This window comes from Lepidochelys kempii, chromosome 3 (genome assembly GCF_965140265.1).
Source record: "Lepidochelys kempii isolate rLepKem1 chromosome 3, rLepKem1.hap2, whole genome shotgun sequence".
In the NCBI taxonomy this organism is placed as follows: domain Eukaryota; kingdom Metazoa; phylum Chordata; order Testudines; family Cheloniidae; genus Lepidochelys; species Lepidochelys kempii.
The window spans coordinates 188,014,941-188,035,067 of record NC_133258.1 but is presented as its reverse complement, the minus strand read 5'-3'; the positions used below and the strand labels follow the sequence as shown (position 1 = coordinate 188,035,067).

General features: G+C 41.8%; 2 protein-coding genes across 4 annotated transcripts in view; one reads left to right on the top strand and one right to left on the bottom strand.

Moving 5' to 3' along the window:
• The window catches only part of FANCL (FA complementation group L), a 97,491-nt gene extending 91,921 nt beyond the window's left edge, over nt 1–5,570 (top strand). Inside the window, exon 13 of one of the 2 annotated variants that reach the window (XM_073339352.1) lies at nt 453–5,570. In XM_073339352.1, the coding sequence (XP_073195453.1) occupies nt 453–465 (13 nt within the window). In that variant the 3' untranslated portion in view covers nt 466–5,570. The remainder of the gene's footprint in view (nt 1–452) is intronic. The other variant, XM_073339351.1, reaches the window with a different exon arrangement.
• VRK2 (VRK serine/threonine kinase 2) overlaps nt 102–20,127 on the bottom strand; it is a 67,615-nt gene continuing 47,589 nt past the window's right edge. For both annotated transcript variants that reach the window (XM_073339348.1, XM_073339349.1), the window contains exons 10-13: nt 18,024–18,082; nt 12,463–12,644; nt 4,879–5,046; nt 102–799 (exon numbers count right to left, since the gene is read on the bottom strand). In XM_073339348.1, the coding sequence (XP_073195449.1) occupies nt 557–799; nt 4,879–5,046; nt 12,463–12,644; nt 18,024–18,082 (652 nt within the window). In that variant the 3' untranslated portion in view covers nt 102–556. The remainder of the gene's footprint in view (nt 800–4,878; nt 5,047–12,462; nt 12,645–18,023; nt 18,083–20,127) is intronic.

Sequence of the window (20,127 nt, the reverse complement as noted above, 5' to 3'; positions counted from 1 at the left end):
CATTTCAGGAAGTCTAATGGAAATGTATAACTGAATAAAGTACAGTACTGGAGTTTAGGAAAAGTAGAAAAAATAAGAGCAGCAGACAGTTAATGTTAATTTGATACGCACTTGTGGATTTTATATTTTATTCCACTGTAAAAATTATAGCATGGAGTTAATTTCATGCACCAGTATTTAAAACTATTTGTTGAAACGAGAGTAAAAGTAATATGTAACAATGTCTATATATCAAACATATACCAGAGTCCTTTATCGTGAAAGACACAGGAGATTTAATTCTTCTACAATTTTTAGTATTACTCTTTGAAAGGACTAATTCTGAGAAGCATGCCTAATGTTCAGAATAGAAACAATCAAATAAAAATAGTTTAGCACACATGTAGCCTTGTACATTGTAGAGGTTAAAAGGTATCTATTTACAGTATGTTACTTCACAAATCTTTTTCAAGCCAATCTCAGTGAAAATGTCTATGAAGAAACTTTGAAAAAAGAACTTATACGGCTCTGGGTGAATGACCCTGCACATAAACTCAAGACATTTTAAATGGTGACATCAAAGAAAATACAACACAAGGAATATTAATATCAGAAGTACAAGTATGGTCATGGTGTATCGGTACCTCTCTTCAGTAAATGCAAGCTTAAGAATATTGGATACAGAAGGACTAGTAAAATCTCCATTGGGTTCTTGCAAAGATACTGGAGAATATGTAATGCTACTTTGGTGGTTTCTCTTTTTAACTTCCCAGAAAACTGTTTGGGGATACTGCCTGTGTAGTCGTCTTACGGTGTTTTCCTGCAAGGGGGAAAAAAATATTCAAATGTTTCCAGCATTAAACTGAGTGGAAATCTGAATCAAAAGAACAAAGATTAAAATATTCTGTTGCACTGCTTTCTGGGGGAAACTTACATGCAAATGTCAAAGAACTACAATGAAAGAACAAATTCTCACAAGCTTTTAGCAAGATTAGCTAGTAACGTTTGCTGAGCTACTAGGAGTAGAGATTTAACCCCTCTAGATTTTGTGAACATTGTCAGATGCAGCTAACATTCAAAGCTTTATACATGTACAAATACAGAAGTGTTCATATCCACAAATTAATGTGGGGTTTGGTTTTATAACATGTAGACTAAATGCTTTGCAAAAAGAAATAATTAGAATTTCATTTTTGAAAGCAACATCTAAAGGGCTCTAATACCTTTATCTTTGTCCTCAAAATTGTGAAAATCTATAACATTTACAATATTCTTGCTAATAAAGTTATTATATACCCATTCTAAACTTTTGATTGTCAAATTTGCTGTTCCTATTTATTTAGATTTCATTTTATATCTCCACAGTACAGCAAAACTTGTCATGATTCCTCAAAGGTGTAGGTGGTATTTAATTTCTAGAAGCATCAACTTTATGGCTCCTTTGTCCTGCTTTGATCTTCACCTCTGAACTGACTCCTGCACCCACAACCCCTATCACAAAAACTTTCTTCAAAGCACATTTGTGTTTCTTGTATTTCAATCCTGAAGTTTCTTTTGACAGTCACCTCTTCCGTTAACGTTGCTACCTTCCCATCCCACCTTCCTTCTGCAAACTCCTGTCCGTAAATATCCCCTGTTCTGACTTCCAATTTCCTCCTCTCTTTCCTGATGCCTGTTCTGACTATAGTTTTCATATTCCATCTCACTCTCATCCACACTAGTTTCTTTTGCTAAATCCATCCCACTTATCCTCTATCCTGGCATTGTAGTCCTTTGGATGAAAAATTTACAGTGGAGAAAGTCAACGTAGACCCTGAGTTATCTACCATTTGCCTTGCCAACTGATTCTCCTTTCTAATTAGATACAGAAGTCATTCTTTGACGCTTCATCTCAGTTCAGTTTTCACCACAAAAAGATGAGAAGTATCTCATGAACTATTCTTCTCTATAGTCTCCAATTTAGGTGGTGTTCTACTCTAATCCTCTGTCATTTGCCTTCATGCCTACTCTAATGCTCTTCCTTCCCCAGCTGGTGGTTTTTCTCTGCCTTCACACATACCACTGTTTCCTGGACCCTTAAAAGCCCTTCTACCTTTCCAACTATCACACATTTCACTTCCAAGTCCTTGAGCAAGCTCTGAACTCTGGTTTTCTTGTCAGTTCACTTTCCTCGACTCTTCTCCAATCTATTCACTATTTTCCAAGTGACTAATGACATGTTTCTTGCATCTCTTCTCCATCCTCATTCAAGTATTTTACACCCCCTACCTCTATAGTCTCCTTCAACTGTTCTGCTTCCCTCCACTCTTGGTGAACTGCAGGGTTCTGTTCTTGTTCCCCTTTTCTTCCTTTTCCTGAGGTTAAGGTCATATCTGCATTCATGGTTACCAAATTACACATACCACTCTCAATTCTACTATTTCCACCCCTGATCAGTGGCAAAGAGGTATGGCATTTTCCTGATGTATTACCTCCAAAAAACTAAATGGCAAAAAACAGATTTCTCCCTACTTATTCCGCATCCCAGTCTTGGGGTTGCAGTGTTGTAAATGATTCCACCTCTCACAATTAGGCTGCAACTGAATTCTGTAACAACGTCAGTGTTTTCCAGTATATGTCACTTTCTCTCCATAACTACTGCTACAACACTTCTTCTGCCTTAATAAGTTGATGACTAGACTCTTGCAAAGTCCTTTGTTCTGTCAAACTCAGCTTCCATCTTCCAGTCCATTTGAAATGCCACCATCAAACTCATCTTCCTTTCCTGCTGTTATAGCCATGTCATATACTGAGTCCGTTCTCTGACTCTTCATCATATTCAGCTTCCTTATCATCATGGCTGTGCCTAGACTAGAATAAGGGTATATAAAATCTTGCCTTTCCAACATTCTTTTGCTTGGACCATGCAGGCTTTGTTTCTTTTTATCTATGCCTGAAATACCCTACCTAATTTTGTACATCACAACCTATCTCTTAAATACGCTCCAAACCACTTTGGTAATCCCAATATAACTCTTCTACATCACTTTCCAAATCAGTTAAATAAAAGGAATTAGCAGGAAGCATACCATCCAACACAATATTCCCTGGGCTCATTTTGTATATTCCTTCTCCAACTTCCCTCCCCTTAATTCTTCATCTGAATTTTTTAACATCCTGACAGCCATATTTAACTTGATTCTCTTGTTAGTGATAATGTGCCGTGAGTACCAGGGAACAACTATAGTGGAATAGCCAGATTAATAGACCTATTTCCCAATTCCCCTTTCCTCCTAGGGAAGAATAACTCAAAAATACTAATGGCAACCAAATATTATGCAAAAGGCTGGTTTATTCTTGTTCTTGACACCTGATCCTTCTCACTGGTTGCTGCTTCTATTGCTTGCTCCCTCTTTCAGTCACCCAGGTATACATATTCCACAACTCCTCCCCTGCAGCTATATTAAATGTACCCTTGCCTTCCAGCTAAGTGCAGCTTCTGATATCACCACAAAGCAGGGGGAAAAAAAGAGTACAAATCCCCATACTCCTTCACAACACCATGATTTACAGTGAAGATGGCACCACTGTCACTGGCAGTTTCTGCTACTACACGTGATCAATGTCAGGGACCAGTCTCTATCATTCATAACCCAGGCGATGGACTACCTGGCTGAAGAACCAAAAGCTGCTGTTTCAGGTAACAGGCAGGTGAACAGGGGGCTCAGGGTCTGTGGGAGAGGAGGGATTTGGACGGAAGCAGGTTGGGGATGGTCCAATTGGCTATTTATATTCTAGCATCCAAAACAGAATTTCTGCATAAAAATAGCATCTGAATTGATACTTCCAACTCCTCCTCTGCATTCCCTCCTTAACAGGGAAGGTGATGTACAAAATTCAGGGCTGTTTCGGCAGGACTCAGGAGCCTTCTTTAATCTAACCTTTTCCTATTAGCTGTGACCCTCTATCTGAATTGTTCTGCTCACCACTTGCCTGACTGAAACCCTGGGACGCTTTTGCTGTTTCTTCTTCACTTTGCTTCCTTGTATTGGAGTCTCCATGCAGCAGACTGCTTGAAGCAAAGATTTTTTAATAAAGCTGCTTTTAAAGTCTCGTTCTGGTGCTTCATAAATGAGTTTGATTTTCCTTACCCACAGAGAAGGGCACAACCTGAGTAAATAGTTACTGTTAAATTAACTTAAAACCAAACGGGAGGGGGAGAGAGGGGTTTCTTTTGCTAAGATGCCTTCTATTCTGAACTGTTCTTACTCACAAATAGCACTGAAGCCTTTACAGAATGATTCTTTGCATTCTAGAAGTGTGAAACTGAGCCGCACAGATCCACTTTGGCATACCAAGTATACAAGTTGAAGTTAATGAGGGCATTCAGACCTTTTATATAATAGAGTAGCCAATGCTATTGAGCTTTGATCAGTTAAATTCTGACTTTTCAAGGCCTGAAACCAAGATTTTATTATGGGTTAATATTAAATGCAGTTATTTGAAGACCTAGCTATTACCAAACAGTGCCAAGCAATTTCCTTGCTGTAAATTAGAAGAGGAAAACTATTATTGACTTACAAATGTTTACTTTAATGACAACCACTACACAAGAATGTTGTCACGGGTACCATTCCTAATATCTGTGACTGTAGAGCTAATGTTAAAGGTACTACTAGACGTGCAGTACTATTTTTGAACCTAATGCACGATAACAGAACATTTTTTGAACTTCATTATATTTTTGGAATAATGTTATCCAATCGTGTCTAAGCATATACCAAATTCTGGTGTTACTGTGACGAATATCTAGCCTGCTGTTTGCACACATCTGTTGTGCCAATCTTTCAGTAGAAAGAAACACAGAATTATCAAAGCAGAACTTTTTTCAGTATGTTCTACTGTAATGTCAAATCTCACCAGCAGTGGTTCATTATTCTGACACATCAATCCAACTGGTTTCTCTTGTTCTTGTAATTGCCTGTGTGTTACCGGAATACCAGCTTTTCTCAGACAGTTACGTTCTTTATCATCCAGCTTGCTTTCTTTTTCTTTAAACTGTTTTGGTGTAGGCTTTGGTAACTTAGCCTGTTAACACAGAGTTAATAACATGATATAATGAAAACATTCAACAGTTCAGAAAGAAGAGTGCTTAAATACAGTAGTAAGAATACAAACAAAGGCAAAATTCAAAAAGAAAGTCAGAGGATACTAAAAGTATGTAGAAAATAGTTGTCAAATCTTTCCTACAAACAGGACAAGACTAGTGCTACTGTCATGCTATCATTAGCTACTACATTACCAAAGGGCATTTTTATGGAAAATTATTTCAATAATTTAGAACTATATACACTTAACCTTTGCTGGGAATGGAAATGCTTAAATTCTTCAATAAATTTCCTATCATGGCATTGAGTCTAATTAATGTTATGGTCTCAAATAAGATAAATATTACTCCTTTATTCAGTTAAACTTTCTCACTCCAGGGTTAGATTATCTCCTCTTTTTATTTGCTAATATGTACTGGGAATAATGTTCTCTCTATTTTTTCCCATGCATCTGCGGAATGAATTTTGTTATGTGTACCAATATGGAGGTGATTATGTGGCGGGTATCTGCAGAGGGGTTTGGAGTGTGGGAGGGGGCTGGGGTGAGGATTCTGGGCTGGGGGTGAGGGGTTTGGGTGCAGGCTGCCTCAGAGCTGCAGCGGGGAGAGAGGACTCTGCCCAGCCCTTTCTCCCCACAGCAGCACCTAGGCTGGGGGTGAGGCTCCCTCTCCCCAGCCGCGGCAGCTCTAGAGCTGGGGGTGATTCTCTCTTCACCACAGCCCTGAGCGCCTGTGTAGCCCTTGATAGGCTGCTGCACAGCCATGCAGTTAGAGGGAACTTAGACTGGGAGCTATACTCAGGCATTCATGCAGTTTTTTTCCAGTCTTATACCCACTCTAAATGTCAAATGATGTCTGTTTTTGGCATTTGTAACTCTTAATGTAAATGTAGCCAAAACACAGCCTGTAGGCCATGTGCCGTCCTTCAGTACTTCTGGCACACTAAACAACTCTGCAGTAGTAATAGTCACATGTGGCCCTCTGCACAGCAGTTCTTCCTGAGTATAGCAGTTACAAATTAAATCTGCTTCCTTTTGGTGGTGTTGATTAAGTAGTTCAAGAATGGGAATTACACAAAGAAATAATAAAGGAGAGTGTTGTACCAAAGTGGATTATAGGAGAGCTACTCCATCAGCCGCCAAGCAAGAGTTGAAACACAAAACCTCTAACTAGTCAGAGAATCATAGAATATCAGGGTTGGAAGGGACCTCAGGAGGTCATCTAGTCCAACCCCCTGCTCAAAGCAGGACCAATCCCCAACTAAATTATCCCAGCCAGGGCTTTGTCAATCTTGACCTTAGAAGTTTTTAAGGAAGGCGATTCCACCACCTCCCTAGGTAACCCACCCCAGTGCTTCACCACCCTCCTAGTGAAAAAGTTTTTCCTAATATCCAACCTAAACCTCCCCCAAGGTCCAATTCCAATAACTTAATCAACCTTCCCCAAGGTCTAATTCCAAAAAATTAACAAGTATAATTTTCAAAAGTGCCTACCGTCTAGTTTTTGAAAGGTGGTTAGGTAATGAAAGATGCAGATAGGCACCTAGTGTGATTTCCCCCCCCCCCCCAAGAGAATTATCTAAATACTTTAAAATTTGATGCTTAGATTCTCTCTCTGAAATTCTCTAGGAGTTCAGCTCCCAAGTGCCCAATCCACTTTTCAAATGGGACTTAATTTCTGAAAATCTTTACCCTACACCTGTTATCTCTCCCCACCTAAATGAAGTGTATCATGTTTTGTGCAAAAAAAAAAAAGGTATATTACCTGAAATCTATCATATAGGACCTCTGGTTATGCTTGGGTATTCAACCATAACCCTAGCATCCCAGGAGCATATGAGAAAGCTAAAAATATGTATCTGATGCCCGGAAGTATAGAAAGCAAATAGACACGACTTCTGTCCCAATTATCCATTCTAAGCTGATAGAGATGGAAGGAAATGGGAGGACAAGGTCAGCATTAATAAGAGTAAGGAGGCATGGAGTGCAGTATTCTCAATCATTTGCTGACACTGTATGTGTCTCTCATCTGACTTGGACAAGGTGATTCAGTGCCTCAGTCAGTGTGTAGATGAGAGCAAGCTGGCTGAAGCTCAACCCAGACAAGACTGAGGTGAGGGTAGTGTGGAGCAAGCAGCTGGAGATGGCAGATACAATATCAGTTCCTTTGAGCATGTACATCCACCATTAGTTACTAGGGATTGCAAGTTAGGGGTGACTTTAAATTCCTCCCTGCCTTTGACAGTCTTTACAGCAGTAACCCAATCATTTTACCACCAACTGCATCTGGCTTTGAGTGTGATCTTTTAGATGAAAACAGTGCCACTGTTATCCATGCTTGTTACCTCAAGATTAGTCTACATTAATCTGAAATGTGCTCTCCCATAAAACTATTCAGAGACTACAGCTGCTGGGAGCACATGACACCAGTGCTCTGGCCTCTGCACTGGCTGCCTTTGGATCTCTAGGGAGGGTTTAAGTTGTTGGTTATCACCTACTGTGACAGAATACATCCCTGTATTCACTCTATAGACTATTGTAATAATCTTTGTACAAAGCATGCTTCATAAGGTATCACTTAAACTCATAATTTGCTGGTCAATATTGTCCTGGTAAAACATGTGGCAACACTGCAGGTGAAGTTATAAGATACCCCCGTATGATGTTATTAACATGTTCCAAACCCCATAGCCCTGCCCAAACTGAAGTTGGTAAACAGGTCTGTCCTAAACAAAGGAATGTGTGCTTTGCTTAATTTGCATTTAAGCAGCAAACAGAGTCACCAAGCAGGAAGGGAGGACAAAGGAAGCTAAAACAGGTAAGAAAAAGCCAGCAGGGAACATCCTTCCACATGGACTTTGTCTCCTAATGCACAGCTGGAAATGTTTTTTCAAGGGGGGTACTGAAACTATAAAAAGGAGGAACACCCCACGGGATCCCCCCCCCTCTCTCTCTCCCTGCATGTTGGAAGGCTGTTTGTGACCAGCCTAGATGGGAGCTACTTCAGCAAGGCACTGTAAGGCTTGGGTAACAGACTCCCACTGGTCTGACACTGGTATGTCACACCTATAAAGCCCTCAACGGCATCGCCACAGCTAAAATCAGGAAGGACACCTTAGTTGGACCACCTGCCTTACAGAGGAGAGCTGACAGCTCAAGACTCTTGAACTGCTCCCCAACTTGTCTGAAATAACAGAATTTGGTGACCACCTGGACATTCTGCAAAAGACATCTGTAAAGTGTTTCTTTATTTTTTTTCCAGGGAGGGCTGAGGGATGTTTCCCATAATGAATGGCTGAGTTTTTTGAATGATTAATGCTAATGGGATTTCATTTATCTTGTAATGATGGTAGGGCATGCAGAGTCTTGAATAGGTGTCTATATTCATGAAAAATGACAAGTTATTCAACTGTAACAGGAGTTTGAGTAGCTTCAGTACAGATCCATGTGGCTGGACCCTATCCGGAACCTTCTAGAAAACTCTGACTGCTGGAGACTGCCAACTTTGCTTGAAGTCACAGAATTCTCCAAGTAAGGTTGTGTCTCATTACATCCTTCCACATATCACAATCTAATATACATTCCCAAGAAGGGGGGATGGAGGTTGTGGATCTGTAATGACAGTTGTCCCCTATGAAATCCAGTTACAGGTCAATTTTTCCTTCTCCAAATTTTGTCACTACTGATCTGCTGCAGCCCTTTACAGCAGCCCTATGGCACAACTCAGCAGCCAAGTCAGCCATTTAACCTTTGGCACTGGAGATGAGATTCCAGTCAGTGCCAAGGACGCCCTGGAACAGCATCATTACCTCTAGATTTTTAAATATAGCACGAGCAAACTATAATTTATGGTGTGGTGGTGCTTCCTCTCTGTCCCTGGCTACTGAAAAAGAATAGCACAGAACAAAGGTAACAGTTTCTTTGGCATTACACTTCAAGACCTCTAGAGTCAGTATGGTGTAAAGAAATTGGAAAAGGTTCTGGCTCTCGGTCTACCCAGGATGCTCTCAGGACCTCTAGGCAATACTGATTCAGTCACATACACTTCACCCAAGCATCAACCAGGCACTTCACATTTCCAAATGGGACTAAAAATTACCTAATGCTAAAAAAATTTACTGATTCCAACAGCTATCTTGAATTGGGGGTAAGAGAAAATGGCTATGGAGCTATTATAACAGACCTCAGGAAGTTCCAGCTGGAAGGAAGTGAAGGGCCACTTCTGCTTATACAATCTCACATGGAGCATTGCAGGGCTCAAGGTAGGTTCCATGTGACCCCAAAACACAGAGGTTTCTAGAGAATTCTGGGTTTGGGGTGGAGCATGCAGACAAATCCCCAAGAATGAGGCATTACTGACAATACTCAGAGAATGTTACGCTGACATGTTGTACACGCTTTATAGTTATTGAATTACTCCAATTAGCAGTAAGTTTTGTGTTTGTTTTTAATGGGAGGAGAGAGGTGTGTGTGGTAAGAGAAGAAGTGGAAAAGGGCTGAAAATGCAGAGGAGGTAACATTGCAAGTGTTGAAAGGAAGGAGGAGATAGATGGGCTGAGAGTAGTGAGCAGTACATTGCTTTTTAAGGCATTCCACCCGGTCAGCAGTGCAGCTAGAATGCATCAGCCCTGGAAAAGCTCTCTCTGGCTTCTCCAGGAGCACACAACCCAAAATCTCCTAATCTTCCCCAAATGGGGTGTCTCTCTTATGTCCCCAACTCCTCCAAGTTACAATACAATCAGTCAGCCCCAGCAACTGTAGGTTAAAACCTAGTTTTCTGAAAATCTTATGTCCTTGGCTTGTATTCTCTGTTCTCATACAAATGAGAACTTAGATTTGGTAAACTAAAACATTTCTTAAACTTAATGGAGAATACCAGAAACCTCCCTTTAATCATTCAGAAAATAAATCTCCTGTCTTCTGTCCATTTTTCAGTAAATTAGATTACATTATTTTTTTTGCCCTTAAGTACATCTTGCTAGAGAAATACCCTTGAGGAAAGAAGAACTCTAGTTTGAGGTGGCACAAGCATGCATATTTTTCAAAGTGGCAAGGCAGGAGTAATTTGAGGTTCCTCTGAAAATTTAAGTGATGATAGGTACTAAGATCAAGTCATCTGCAACAGCACAACCCTGTCTCTGACCTTGTTATTGACCATTCAAATAATTCTGCTTGTGTCCAAGGAACAGAAGCACTGATAATTGACATTTCTCCCTTATGGACTTGTAATAGGGTTGTGCACTTGCAAATTGAAGAGTTGCTACAGCACTTGCTAACTCTCATAATCAGAACAAGTTCAGCAATATCTTTCATGCTACTTTAATATCCAAGTTTAGGCTAAGTATAAAACTGAATAATTTTGTACTTTCAGCTGAAAGTTAAAAACAAAACCTGAAAACCCCTTACACAGGCATCTGGCTGTTCAGTTTTTTTTTACAGTAACACAAAATTACATTTACAGAAAAACTGCTGATTTGTAACAAATTGTATTAGGAACATGGGGAACAAAACTTGAGAAATAACACATTAAAATCTCTTTCTCAGAATGCTTTCCCTCTTGAATCTGATGTTCCTTTGGTTTCACATCCTATACAAGTTTTCACTAAGATGATAATTTTTGATCTTTATATATCTGATTTTCCTCTGACCCACTATTCTTACTATTGCAATTAATTATTGAATGTCTGCTTAAAGCTGACAGGACAAAGCGTAAGCTTCACATCATTGGTCCTGCTTCCATTCTATGAAGAGAAAGGGTCTGCAGTTTGCTGTGTACACAAATGAAAAGAACGCATAAAGAACCATAGTTTGGCTTTACTAGTCAGTGTCTAATATGTAAAAATCTAAGATTCTGGTGAAGCAGAGATCTAAACATAGATCAGTAAAGAAGATGCCTTTTTAAAAGAACTTTTATATTTCAATTAAATTTAGAAAACTATACAAACTACAAAAATGAAATAAGTTACTCAAATTAGTGTAGATTAATTGGTGACCATTATTACAAGGGAAATACTGTCACTGAAATAGCTTTGTTTTGTTGTAAAAATGATAAAAACACAAAAGTCAATAAAACTGCTAAAATAAGTCTCTAATTACCAAGATCAAAATACAGTGGCTTTTTATTAAACATGAACTTTTGTTCTGCCTTCTGCAATACGTAAATAGTGCTGACAATTGGTTTGTGAGCCACTTGCTACAATAAAATGTAATTGTATCATGAGAGAAAGGTGACAATCAGGAGATCATGAAAAAATTACATATTCTCACTAGTAGTTAATTAGCCATGCAAAACCCCCTCAAACAGATATTCTTGTCTATTAGGAATGATTACTATGCAGGCCTACAGATGTCAATACCACAGTCATTCAAATACTTCTTTCCCTACTAATTGAAGGTTGTAAAGCTCTGGTGCCAAGGTTTTGCTTCCAAAGAGCTAATTTATGACTAGAAGGATATTTTATGTCTTCAGTTGCAGCAGCTACAAAACTCAGCAAATCAGAACCATCTGTGCACTGATACTTGAATCACCATTCATCTAGCAGCCTATCAGTCACATTAGTTTGCATCCTGCATTCTTGGCTCATGTACCCTTGTGATGGTCCAAAGTTCACAAGAAATATTAAAAATGAATGATACCCTGACCCTGCCTTATTGCACACGCATCAGAGAAGAAATAGGGCTTTTGCATAGGGGTAGTTTCAAGGCAGAGATATCGTGAGACTGACATTTCATATCAGGTCCAGTAAGGCTTCTAATTACATCAATCTAGATTTATTAAACTTAAAGGTTTTATTAATGGTATAGTTTCAGACTTAAAATACAGGGGGGACATATATAACATGATAGCTGTCAACTTTAAATCTGTGTGCTAAAAACACTATACAGCACTACATACAAATAAACTACTTAAATCCAAGGATGAAATATCCCCTTCAGATTGGTGGCTGTAGGAATGCAATGACAAAGGACCAAAAAAAAAAAAAAAAAAAAGACAGAAAATGAATTAAATGCTTTTACTTATCAAGACAACTTTGCTTTTAATCTGACCAGAATGAAAAACCTGGCATTCAAGCTTGTCTTCAAGATGTTAGTGAACAGAGTCCTTGACTTCCCCATTATCCTGAAAGTAAATGATTCTCCACAGACACACTACTTTGAAGTGAGAAGCTGTAGGTCAAAAGGACTCATGACAGTTTTTCCTCCTTAAGGGTTGACATCCCACTTTTTAGCAAAGCCAGGGGAAACAGGAATTAACAAATGCAATGTATTTAAAGCAAAACAATTGTTGTCAGTCTCATTTTGAGATCTTAAACTACTTTATCTCGTACAAAAGAAAAAACAATCATCCAACATGTTTCTCAAAATAATTGCTGAACTGCAAGGGATTGTGTTACTTACTTTCAGATCTTTAGACGCGCACAGATTTAGTGCACATCTAGCAGTGGAAAATTCCAGAGGGCCATCGTAAAAAGTTCCACTTGATTTCAGTCCATCCACCAGGATTTTCTTTAGCACTTGATACTTTGGCTTTTCCTCATAAGTTAAACCATAAACACATGCCAAAAACATAGCTATTTCACCTGTGGAGTATATTTTAAAAGGGATTTTTTTTTTTATGTGGACCAACAACTTTGAAAAAGTCTTCAATCCAAGGAATGACAACCAAGATACAACAGAACCAAAAGGAAATAGCCACAACACAGAACTGTCGAAATACAAAGATTTTTTTTTCTTTGGATGGGAAAAGGAAAGAACAGACTGATAAACTTGCCATCCCCTATGCTGTTCATTATGTTATGATTGTTACAGAAAACTATACTAGCATTAAAAACTACTGCTAAAGTTTCTCTTTTTAGTCCAAAGATGCTGATAATTTGGCAACTAGAAAGATTTTCTTGATATTTGGATCATAACAGGACCTTTAAAATGCTGTTGCTATGTATATTGAATGCTAATTTGCAGACATTTTATAATTTGAACACCTACTGGGAAAGCAAAATGCTTTGATTTACAGGGTCTTGACAATTCCTGCATTATGCAAATATCCTATAAGTCACTAGACAGTGGTTGGTTTTGTTGGAAACAGGTCTTAATGCAACCCAGCAATATCATTATTTTACCACCATCACCACCAGCTGATATCTCTGGAGGGGTTAAGATGCCTTCAGGAGTGTGAGAATACTACAGTTGGGCATGTATAAAAAACTTTTCTTGCAGTTATTTTAGTATAATCCTAAAACTAAACTGCAGTATATATTGACATTTATCTCTTCTGATCCCCAAGGCAAAAGATATTAAAACAGAGCCACAGAGTGTGTACTACACTGTAGGAGGAGGAGAAGAGAAAGCTAAGTTTTAAAGTAAAGTATTTTATACTACACAATTCCAATGTCATATAATACGTATTAAATTTGGGAATTCTGTGGGGAAAAAGAATAGTATGAGCAAATGCCTCATAACCTCCCCACCCTACCACGCCCTGCAAAGGCCATTGTTTGCCCTATACCAAGAGCTTCCTCTTTGGGTTACCTTTATACTGTTTCTGTGAAGAAAATACAGAACTAGACAAGCCACACATTCATTAGCTGCTTCAAACTCATAAAATGCTAAACAATAAAACCTCTTGTGGACCTGCTGCTTACATTTCCATACTAACAGCACCCATACTCCTTAACACACTCACTGCTTCCTAACAACCTGGATTGAATGTGGCTAAGATGTCACAGGCAATTACTAAGGACAAGTCTGTCATGCAGGGAGAGAATTCCTATTTGGTAATTTCCTTTATTAAAGTAAAAAAATTAAGATCATAGCATTTACATGAAGAAACTGGTTCAAGGAAGACCTAGTGCTAACAGTCTGCTTTTGCAGAATTCTCGTACAGGTTAGAATAGCTTTGATAATCAGAGCCTAAACAAAGATTTCACGTTGAACTCAACTGTTAGGGCTACTGGCCTGATTTGTAGCTGGGACTCAACGTGGCCTACCATTTTGCAACTACAATGGATTGTGCATCAGTAAGTTCCAGGTGGAACTGGTAGCACTCAGATGTGTACCTACCTGGCTTGCATTGCAAAGGAGTTAGATCTAGATCTCTGTAGTACCAGGTGTACCCAAAAAATTGCAGGACATTGCTGAAAATCAAGCCTTTATTATCTGAGTCATCTACTTGATTTTTGTTTTATGGGATAATGAGGGATAGAAGAAGGAACAGATTTTAAACCATTCCATCATTTATAAAGCTATGTTTTAGTCTTATATTTCTATCACCTTAACATAAAGCAAGAAAATCTTCCTGTCAAAGCAGGACATCTACAACAAGGCAAGGCAAAACATACAAGATTCTGTTCAAGGCACACAAACGAAATCTGGTCCTAGTGGGAGATGTGGAGAGATGGATGAAGATCTTTGCAAGACTCTCATCAAGGCATTCTTGTAGGGTTCTGAGTCTGATAAGGAGTAAATCCATCCAAATGGAATTTTAGCTCTTAGTTTGAGACCACTGGGGCAATTGTTGGGTCTATGCAGGTGTAAAATATCAGATTCCTTTTATCAAATACGTCAGCAAATTCTTGATATTTTGCAGAGATTAATAATCTGCTGAGCACAGAAGGCAGTGGACTTCTCAGTGCTGGTTCTTGTTTCCTTGGTCCCTGACTTAACTAGACACAATTGTTGGTAGTAGATCAACTCAAGCATCTTCCATAAGATGTGTGGATCATGCTGTGAGAGTGAGAGAATACTGAGCATGATCAGAAAGTTTGCTGACTGCAGAGTCTCTAGAAAATATTGGATTTCAACTTGGAGGGGCATGATTTCACAGAACAGCATTCCACCATTGATCATTTACACTAGATCTGGGGTGTGCTTCCTGTCCACTGGAACTTGATTAGCTTTAGCAAATTCAGCATCCATGAAATTGCTGGTGGCCACACAATCCACTCGCCTCATGTACAGCTGGGACGCTGTAGGTGCAGCAGACGACAGTCTGAGGCTGCCAGCATACGTGTGGGCAGAAGAGGGGGCCTCGTTGGAGAACTCAACTCCAAGGAGCAGGAGCAGGCTGTCAGAACTACCAAGTGGCAGGGGATGCTCCCAGTGAGGTAGCAATGTTGAGCAGGCTAAAGTAGCTACTCTCACTGGAAGCTTATATCCTGGGTCTTGGGGTCATCTGGTTAGACCTGTGCCTGTGGATTGGCTGAACCCTGATTGATTGACATGGAGCCCTCAGGTAATCAGGCTAAGGGATGGCTCAGCAGCACTTCTCAGGCTCAGAGAGCACTCATCAGGCAATCATAGATAACTCATTACACTAAATACCTTTGTGGATCTTGGCCTCTGTCTCTTGGGCCCAGATCCACATAGGGACTTAGATGTTGCAGTGCTGACTGTCACAGCATCTAACTTCTAAATCCCTGGAAAAATCACAGTAGCAGCCCACAGGGCTGTTGTGAGGATAAACACATTAAAGATTGTGAGGTGCTCCATGCTGCTCGGTGATGGGAGCTGTACGAGGGTGAGAGTTTTTTTTTTTTACCTTCTGCTACCAAAAAACATTTTTAGTACTGGCATTAAGGCCGTGGTCATCTCCTTTGCTCTGTAAGCAATGGGGACCCTAAGCTGGGAGGTGTGGAAGTGATTAGCACCAGTGCCACTGCATCATTCCCTCTCTGTGTCTGAATGGAAGCTCCTCCATTCGAGCTCTGGGGGGATGTACAAGACAGGAGGAGCTGCTGTCCATAGCATTTTCATATCCCTAGGCAGAAGATCTAAAGGATTATTTGGGTGCCAATCATTGTAGCATCTAGCTGTCAAATACAGCATTAACATTAGCATAACATTTAATTTGAAGTGGACCCTTCTCTTGCCATCTTAAAAGGGATGAGGTTCTTCACACATCTGGCAAGCACCGAATCATGGGAGGCACCCCTTCTTTGGCCTCTTGCAAAAGGAACAGAACAGCACCCGTTAGCTGGCTGCTCCACCTCCTCGGTCTCTAGGTATGGACAACTTAGCATGCACTAGGAGTGAAGAAATGGCAGCCAGCCTTGCATTCCATGGAAGGGGCCAGCCCATGTCAGTTTTGATTTCATATGGTTGGAGGGGGGGATACTTGCAGTAGGGCAGAGGAAAGGGAGAATTATAGGGAATTTTAGGTGGGGAGAGGGAAAGAAAGGGAAGAGGAGAGAGTGGAGGTAGCGGGTGATGGGGGGAAGGGAAGAGAGTGATGAGCAGAGAGGACTAATAAGGGAAAGGAGGAAACAACATTTGAGGATGAGCAAGAAATTGAGAGGTGGAGAAGAGCAGAATGGAAAGATTGAAAGAGTAGAGCGGGACGGAAAAAATGTATATGTGAAACACGACAAGGAAATGCAGGGGGAAGTAGGATCATAGGGTTAGAAGGGACCACAAGGGTCATCTAGTCTAACCCTCTACCAAGATGCAAGATTTCTTGCGTCTAAACTAGAGGTGGGCAAACTACGGCATGCGGAACCCTCCTGCCTGGCCCCAGCTCCTGGCCTGGGAAGCTCGCCCCCGGCCCCTCCCCTGCTGTTCCCCTGCAGCCTCAGCTCACTGCGCTGCCAGCACAATGCTCTGGGCAGCGGGGCTGTGCGCTCTTGCTGGGCAGCGCAGTTGCAGAGCCACGGCCTGACCCGGTGCTCTGTGCTGCGCGGTGGCGTGGCTGGCTCCACCCGGGCGGCACGGCTGCCTGGCCTGGTGCTCTGGGCAGCACGGCTGTAGCGCCACCAGCCACCGGTGCTCCAGGCAGCGCGGTCAGGGGGCAGGGGGGGTTGGATAGAAGCAGGGGAGTTCGAGGTGGTGGTCAGGGGGCAGGGGTGTGGATGGGGTCGGGGAGGTCAGAGGGCAGGGAACAGGGGGGTTGAATGGGGGCAGAGGTTCCGTGGGGGCAATCAGGAAGAAGAGGGGGGGTTGGATGGGGTGGTGGGGGGTCTGGGGATGGGCAGGGGACAGGGCAGGAGGTGGATGGGGCAGGAGTCCCGGGGGGGCTGTCAGGGGACAGGAGGGGTTGGATGGGCAGGAGTCCTGGGGGGGCCCCTCAGGGGGCGAGAAGCAGGGGCAGTCGGATAGGGGGCAGGGGCCAGGCCTTGCCTGGCTGTTTGGGGAGGCACAGCCTCCCCTAACCGGCCCTCCATACAATTTTGGAAACCAGATGTGGCCCTCAGGCCAAAAACTTTGCCCACCCCTGGTCTAAACCGTCCAACTCAGTTCCAGCCTCCTTTCTGAAAACCTCCACTGAAGAAGCTTCCACAACCTCCTGAGGCAGTCTGTTCCATTGTCCTGCTGTTCTTACAGTTAGGAAGTTTTTCCATTTTTCCTGAGATTTAATCTAAGTTGTGAAAGAGAGGGAACGTTAATGACAACTTTTAAAAAAAAATCTGGGTTGGTGGCTGGCTGGCTCGCGGGAGGGGTGGGGATGGCAGGGCGAGGGGGAACGTGGGCAAATGGATGCACACACGTGCATGCCCACACACACGAACACACGAACAGGAATGCTATAAATTGAGGGGTGTCTGACAGCTGTGATCTACTCAGAAGATACTGCCTGGTCTGCTCTTGCTTACCAGTCTGATCCTGATGATCAAACTCAAGCTCATTCTGATCTCTTGTCAAATATTTATGCTGAAGGCTCCAATCCTGCAAAGTTTAGTATGTGGATATAACGTCAAAGAGGTACCACACAGGTGGACTGCTGGACCTACACATTACAATTTGCAGGATCAGGGCCCTAAGGGGATAACGCTGCATTAAATCACGCTTGCCTTAGGAGGACTGAAATTGGTAATTTAATTTTAAATATTAAATTTCAGGGTTTGTTTTTTTACTTCGTTCTTATTGTTTTTTTCCCAAAAGTTATAAAAATATTTAAAAGCCTTATTCTAATAAACAGACTAAGACAGAATGATAAAATACACAGCATATGCTCTAATCACACTTACAGCAACTGCTTCCAGCCGGACCCCACTTCATCACTGAATCTGGGAGCTCATCCATCAGTCTGAGACAACACAAGAATACAACAGGTGAAATGTGAATTTTTAGGAGGTGATCCTTCACTTGGAATTCTGGATACAGTAAAACTCAATTCCAAAAGGAGAGGATCTCAAGGATAACTAACACTTCAAAAGACTCCTCTTCAAACAAAATCTCTACCTACCAGATACCTATTTTTAACCACCTAGAGACTGAAGATTTAAGCAAAACCAGTTACAACTGGGAAAGCATCTTCACTTCATGCCTCTTTGCAGGGGCTTATACATTTTCTGGGAGTAAATAAATATACCTTGGGATGAAATTTCTCACTTTGCTCTCACCCCAAAGATTATTTTTTGTGCTTTTAAAGTTGGGAACAGTTTTGTCTGGCTTTCTCTAATCATTTAGCACCAGATCCTTCCTGGCCCTAATGCAGGGAAGTAGGGACAACTGTGTGAGAACTGCCAGGATTACAGCTACAAGCTTGGTGGGGGAGAGCAAGGACAGTGTCTCCAGTGCTCCCTAACCAAATGAGGGGCAAAGCTATGGCCCTGTCCCTTCTAAATGTCAACAGAGCTAACCCGGTGGAAGGGGAAGGGAGCCAAGACCTACACTAGATTATTAGGTTGGTTAATTAGGTTGGTCAGGGGTGTGAAAAATCCACATCTCCGAGCAGCATTATTAAGCCAACCTAAATCCCCATGTAGACAGTGCTAGGTCAGCAGAAGAATTCTTTCATGGGCCTAGCTATCACCTCTCGGGGAGGTTGACTACCTAGACCAATGACAGAACCCCTCCCATCGGGATAAGTAAAGTCTACACCAGAGGTGGGCAAACTTTTTGGCCTAAGGGCCACATCTGGGCATGGAAATTGTATGGCGGCCCATGAATGCTCATGAAATTGAGGGGGGGGGTGAGGGCTCCGGCTGGGGGTGCAGCCTCTGGCCTGGGGCTGGATACCTTACTCCTCCCCCCACCTCAAAGCAAGACAGGGCTTGTCTACACTTAAAATGCTATAGCGGCATAGCTTCATCTATGTAACGTTTCAGAGTAGACACTATGGGGATTCTCCTGTTGGTGTAGGTAATCCACCTTCCCGAGAGGTGGTAGCTAGGTTGACAGAAGAATTCTTCAGTCAGCCGAATGCTATCTACATAGCTGGGGCCAAGGGCAGTAACTAAAGAGGCTTAAGGAGCGGGCCTCCACCCTGCTTCCCTGGGCCAAAGCCAAAGCCCAAAGTGCCAGGTGTCACTGCTTGCCCCCCTGCATGTTCCTCTGTGCCGTCTTAGGGGGGTGCACCCCACAGTTTGAAAACCTCTGCTTTAGAGTGATTTATTTTCACTTTTAGAGATTAAATTACTGTAACACTCAGATTACATTTCTCCACAATGACTCTATAGATATGATGTAATTTAGCTCTGTGGGGCTCCTGGCAACTGCCTTGCTTGCTACCCCCTACTGCTGGCCCTGCTACAAGGGACTTAGGTTGGCTTAACTACATCACTGAGGGGTGTGAATTTTTCACACCCAACCAACATAGTTTAAAACAAACAATCTAATTTTCTACTCTAGACCAAGCCTGAGCCAATTTTTCCCCACTGCTCCTCCTGGGGTGGTACCGTGTACTATACACTGCTCCTTGCTGTGGGTGAGCCAACAGCTTAGTCTAGCCCTTCATGTTTTAAAAGGATAGAACTGCAGTTAAAAAAACCTATATTCCTGCAGGGGCCCAGTTCTCTCTTTAAAAAACAAAACACTTTCACTTAATTCTTCGGGGCCATAGCACTAAGCCCCTGTAACTGGGCTGGGGATCCCATCAGTGTAGCTGCATAGGGACTATTGGAACAGCATCTATGGTCATCATGCACCCACCTGAGAGAAGATGGGATTATCTGCACTGCAGCAGACTGTAGTCCAGGGAGTTACAACAGAGTAGAGCCTTGTTGAACAGGTGCATGTCCTATCTGAAATTGCTCTTCTACCTCAAAATCCTGAATCTCCTTTGTTCTGAGGAACCACAGGGGACCTACCAGAGCTGCAGGTGCAGGATTTGCCCCTAAATTCATAAAG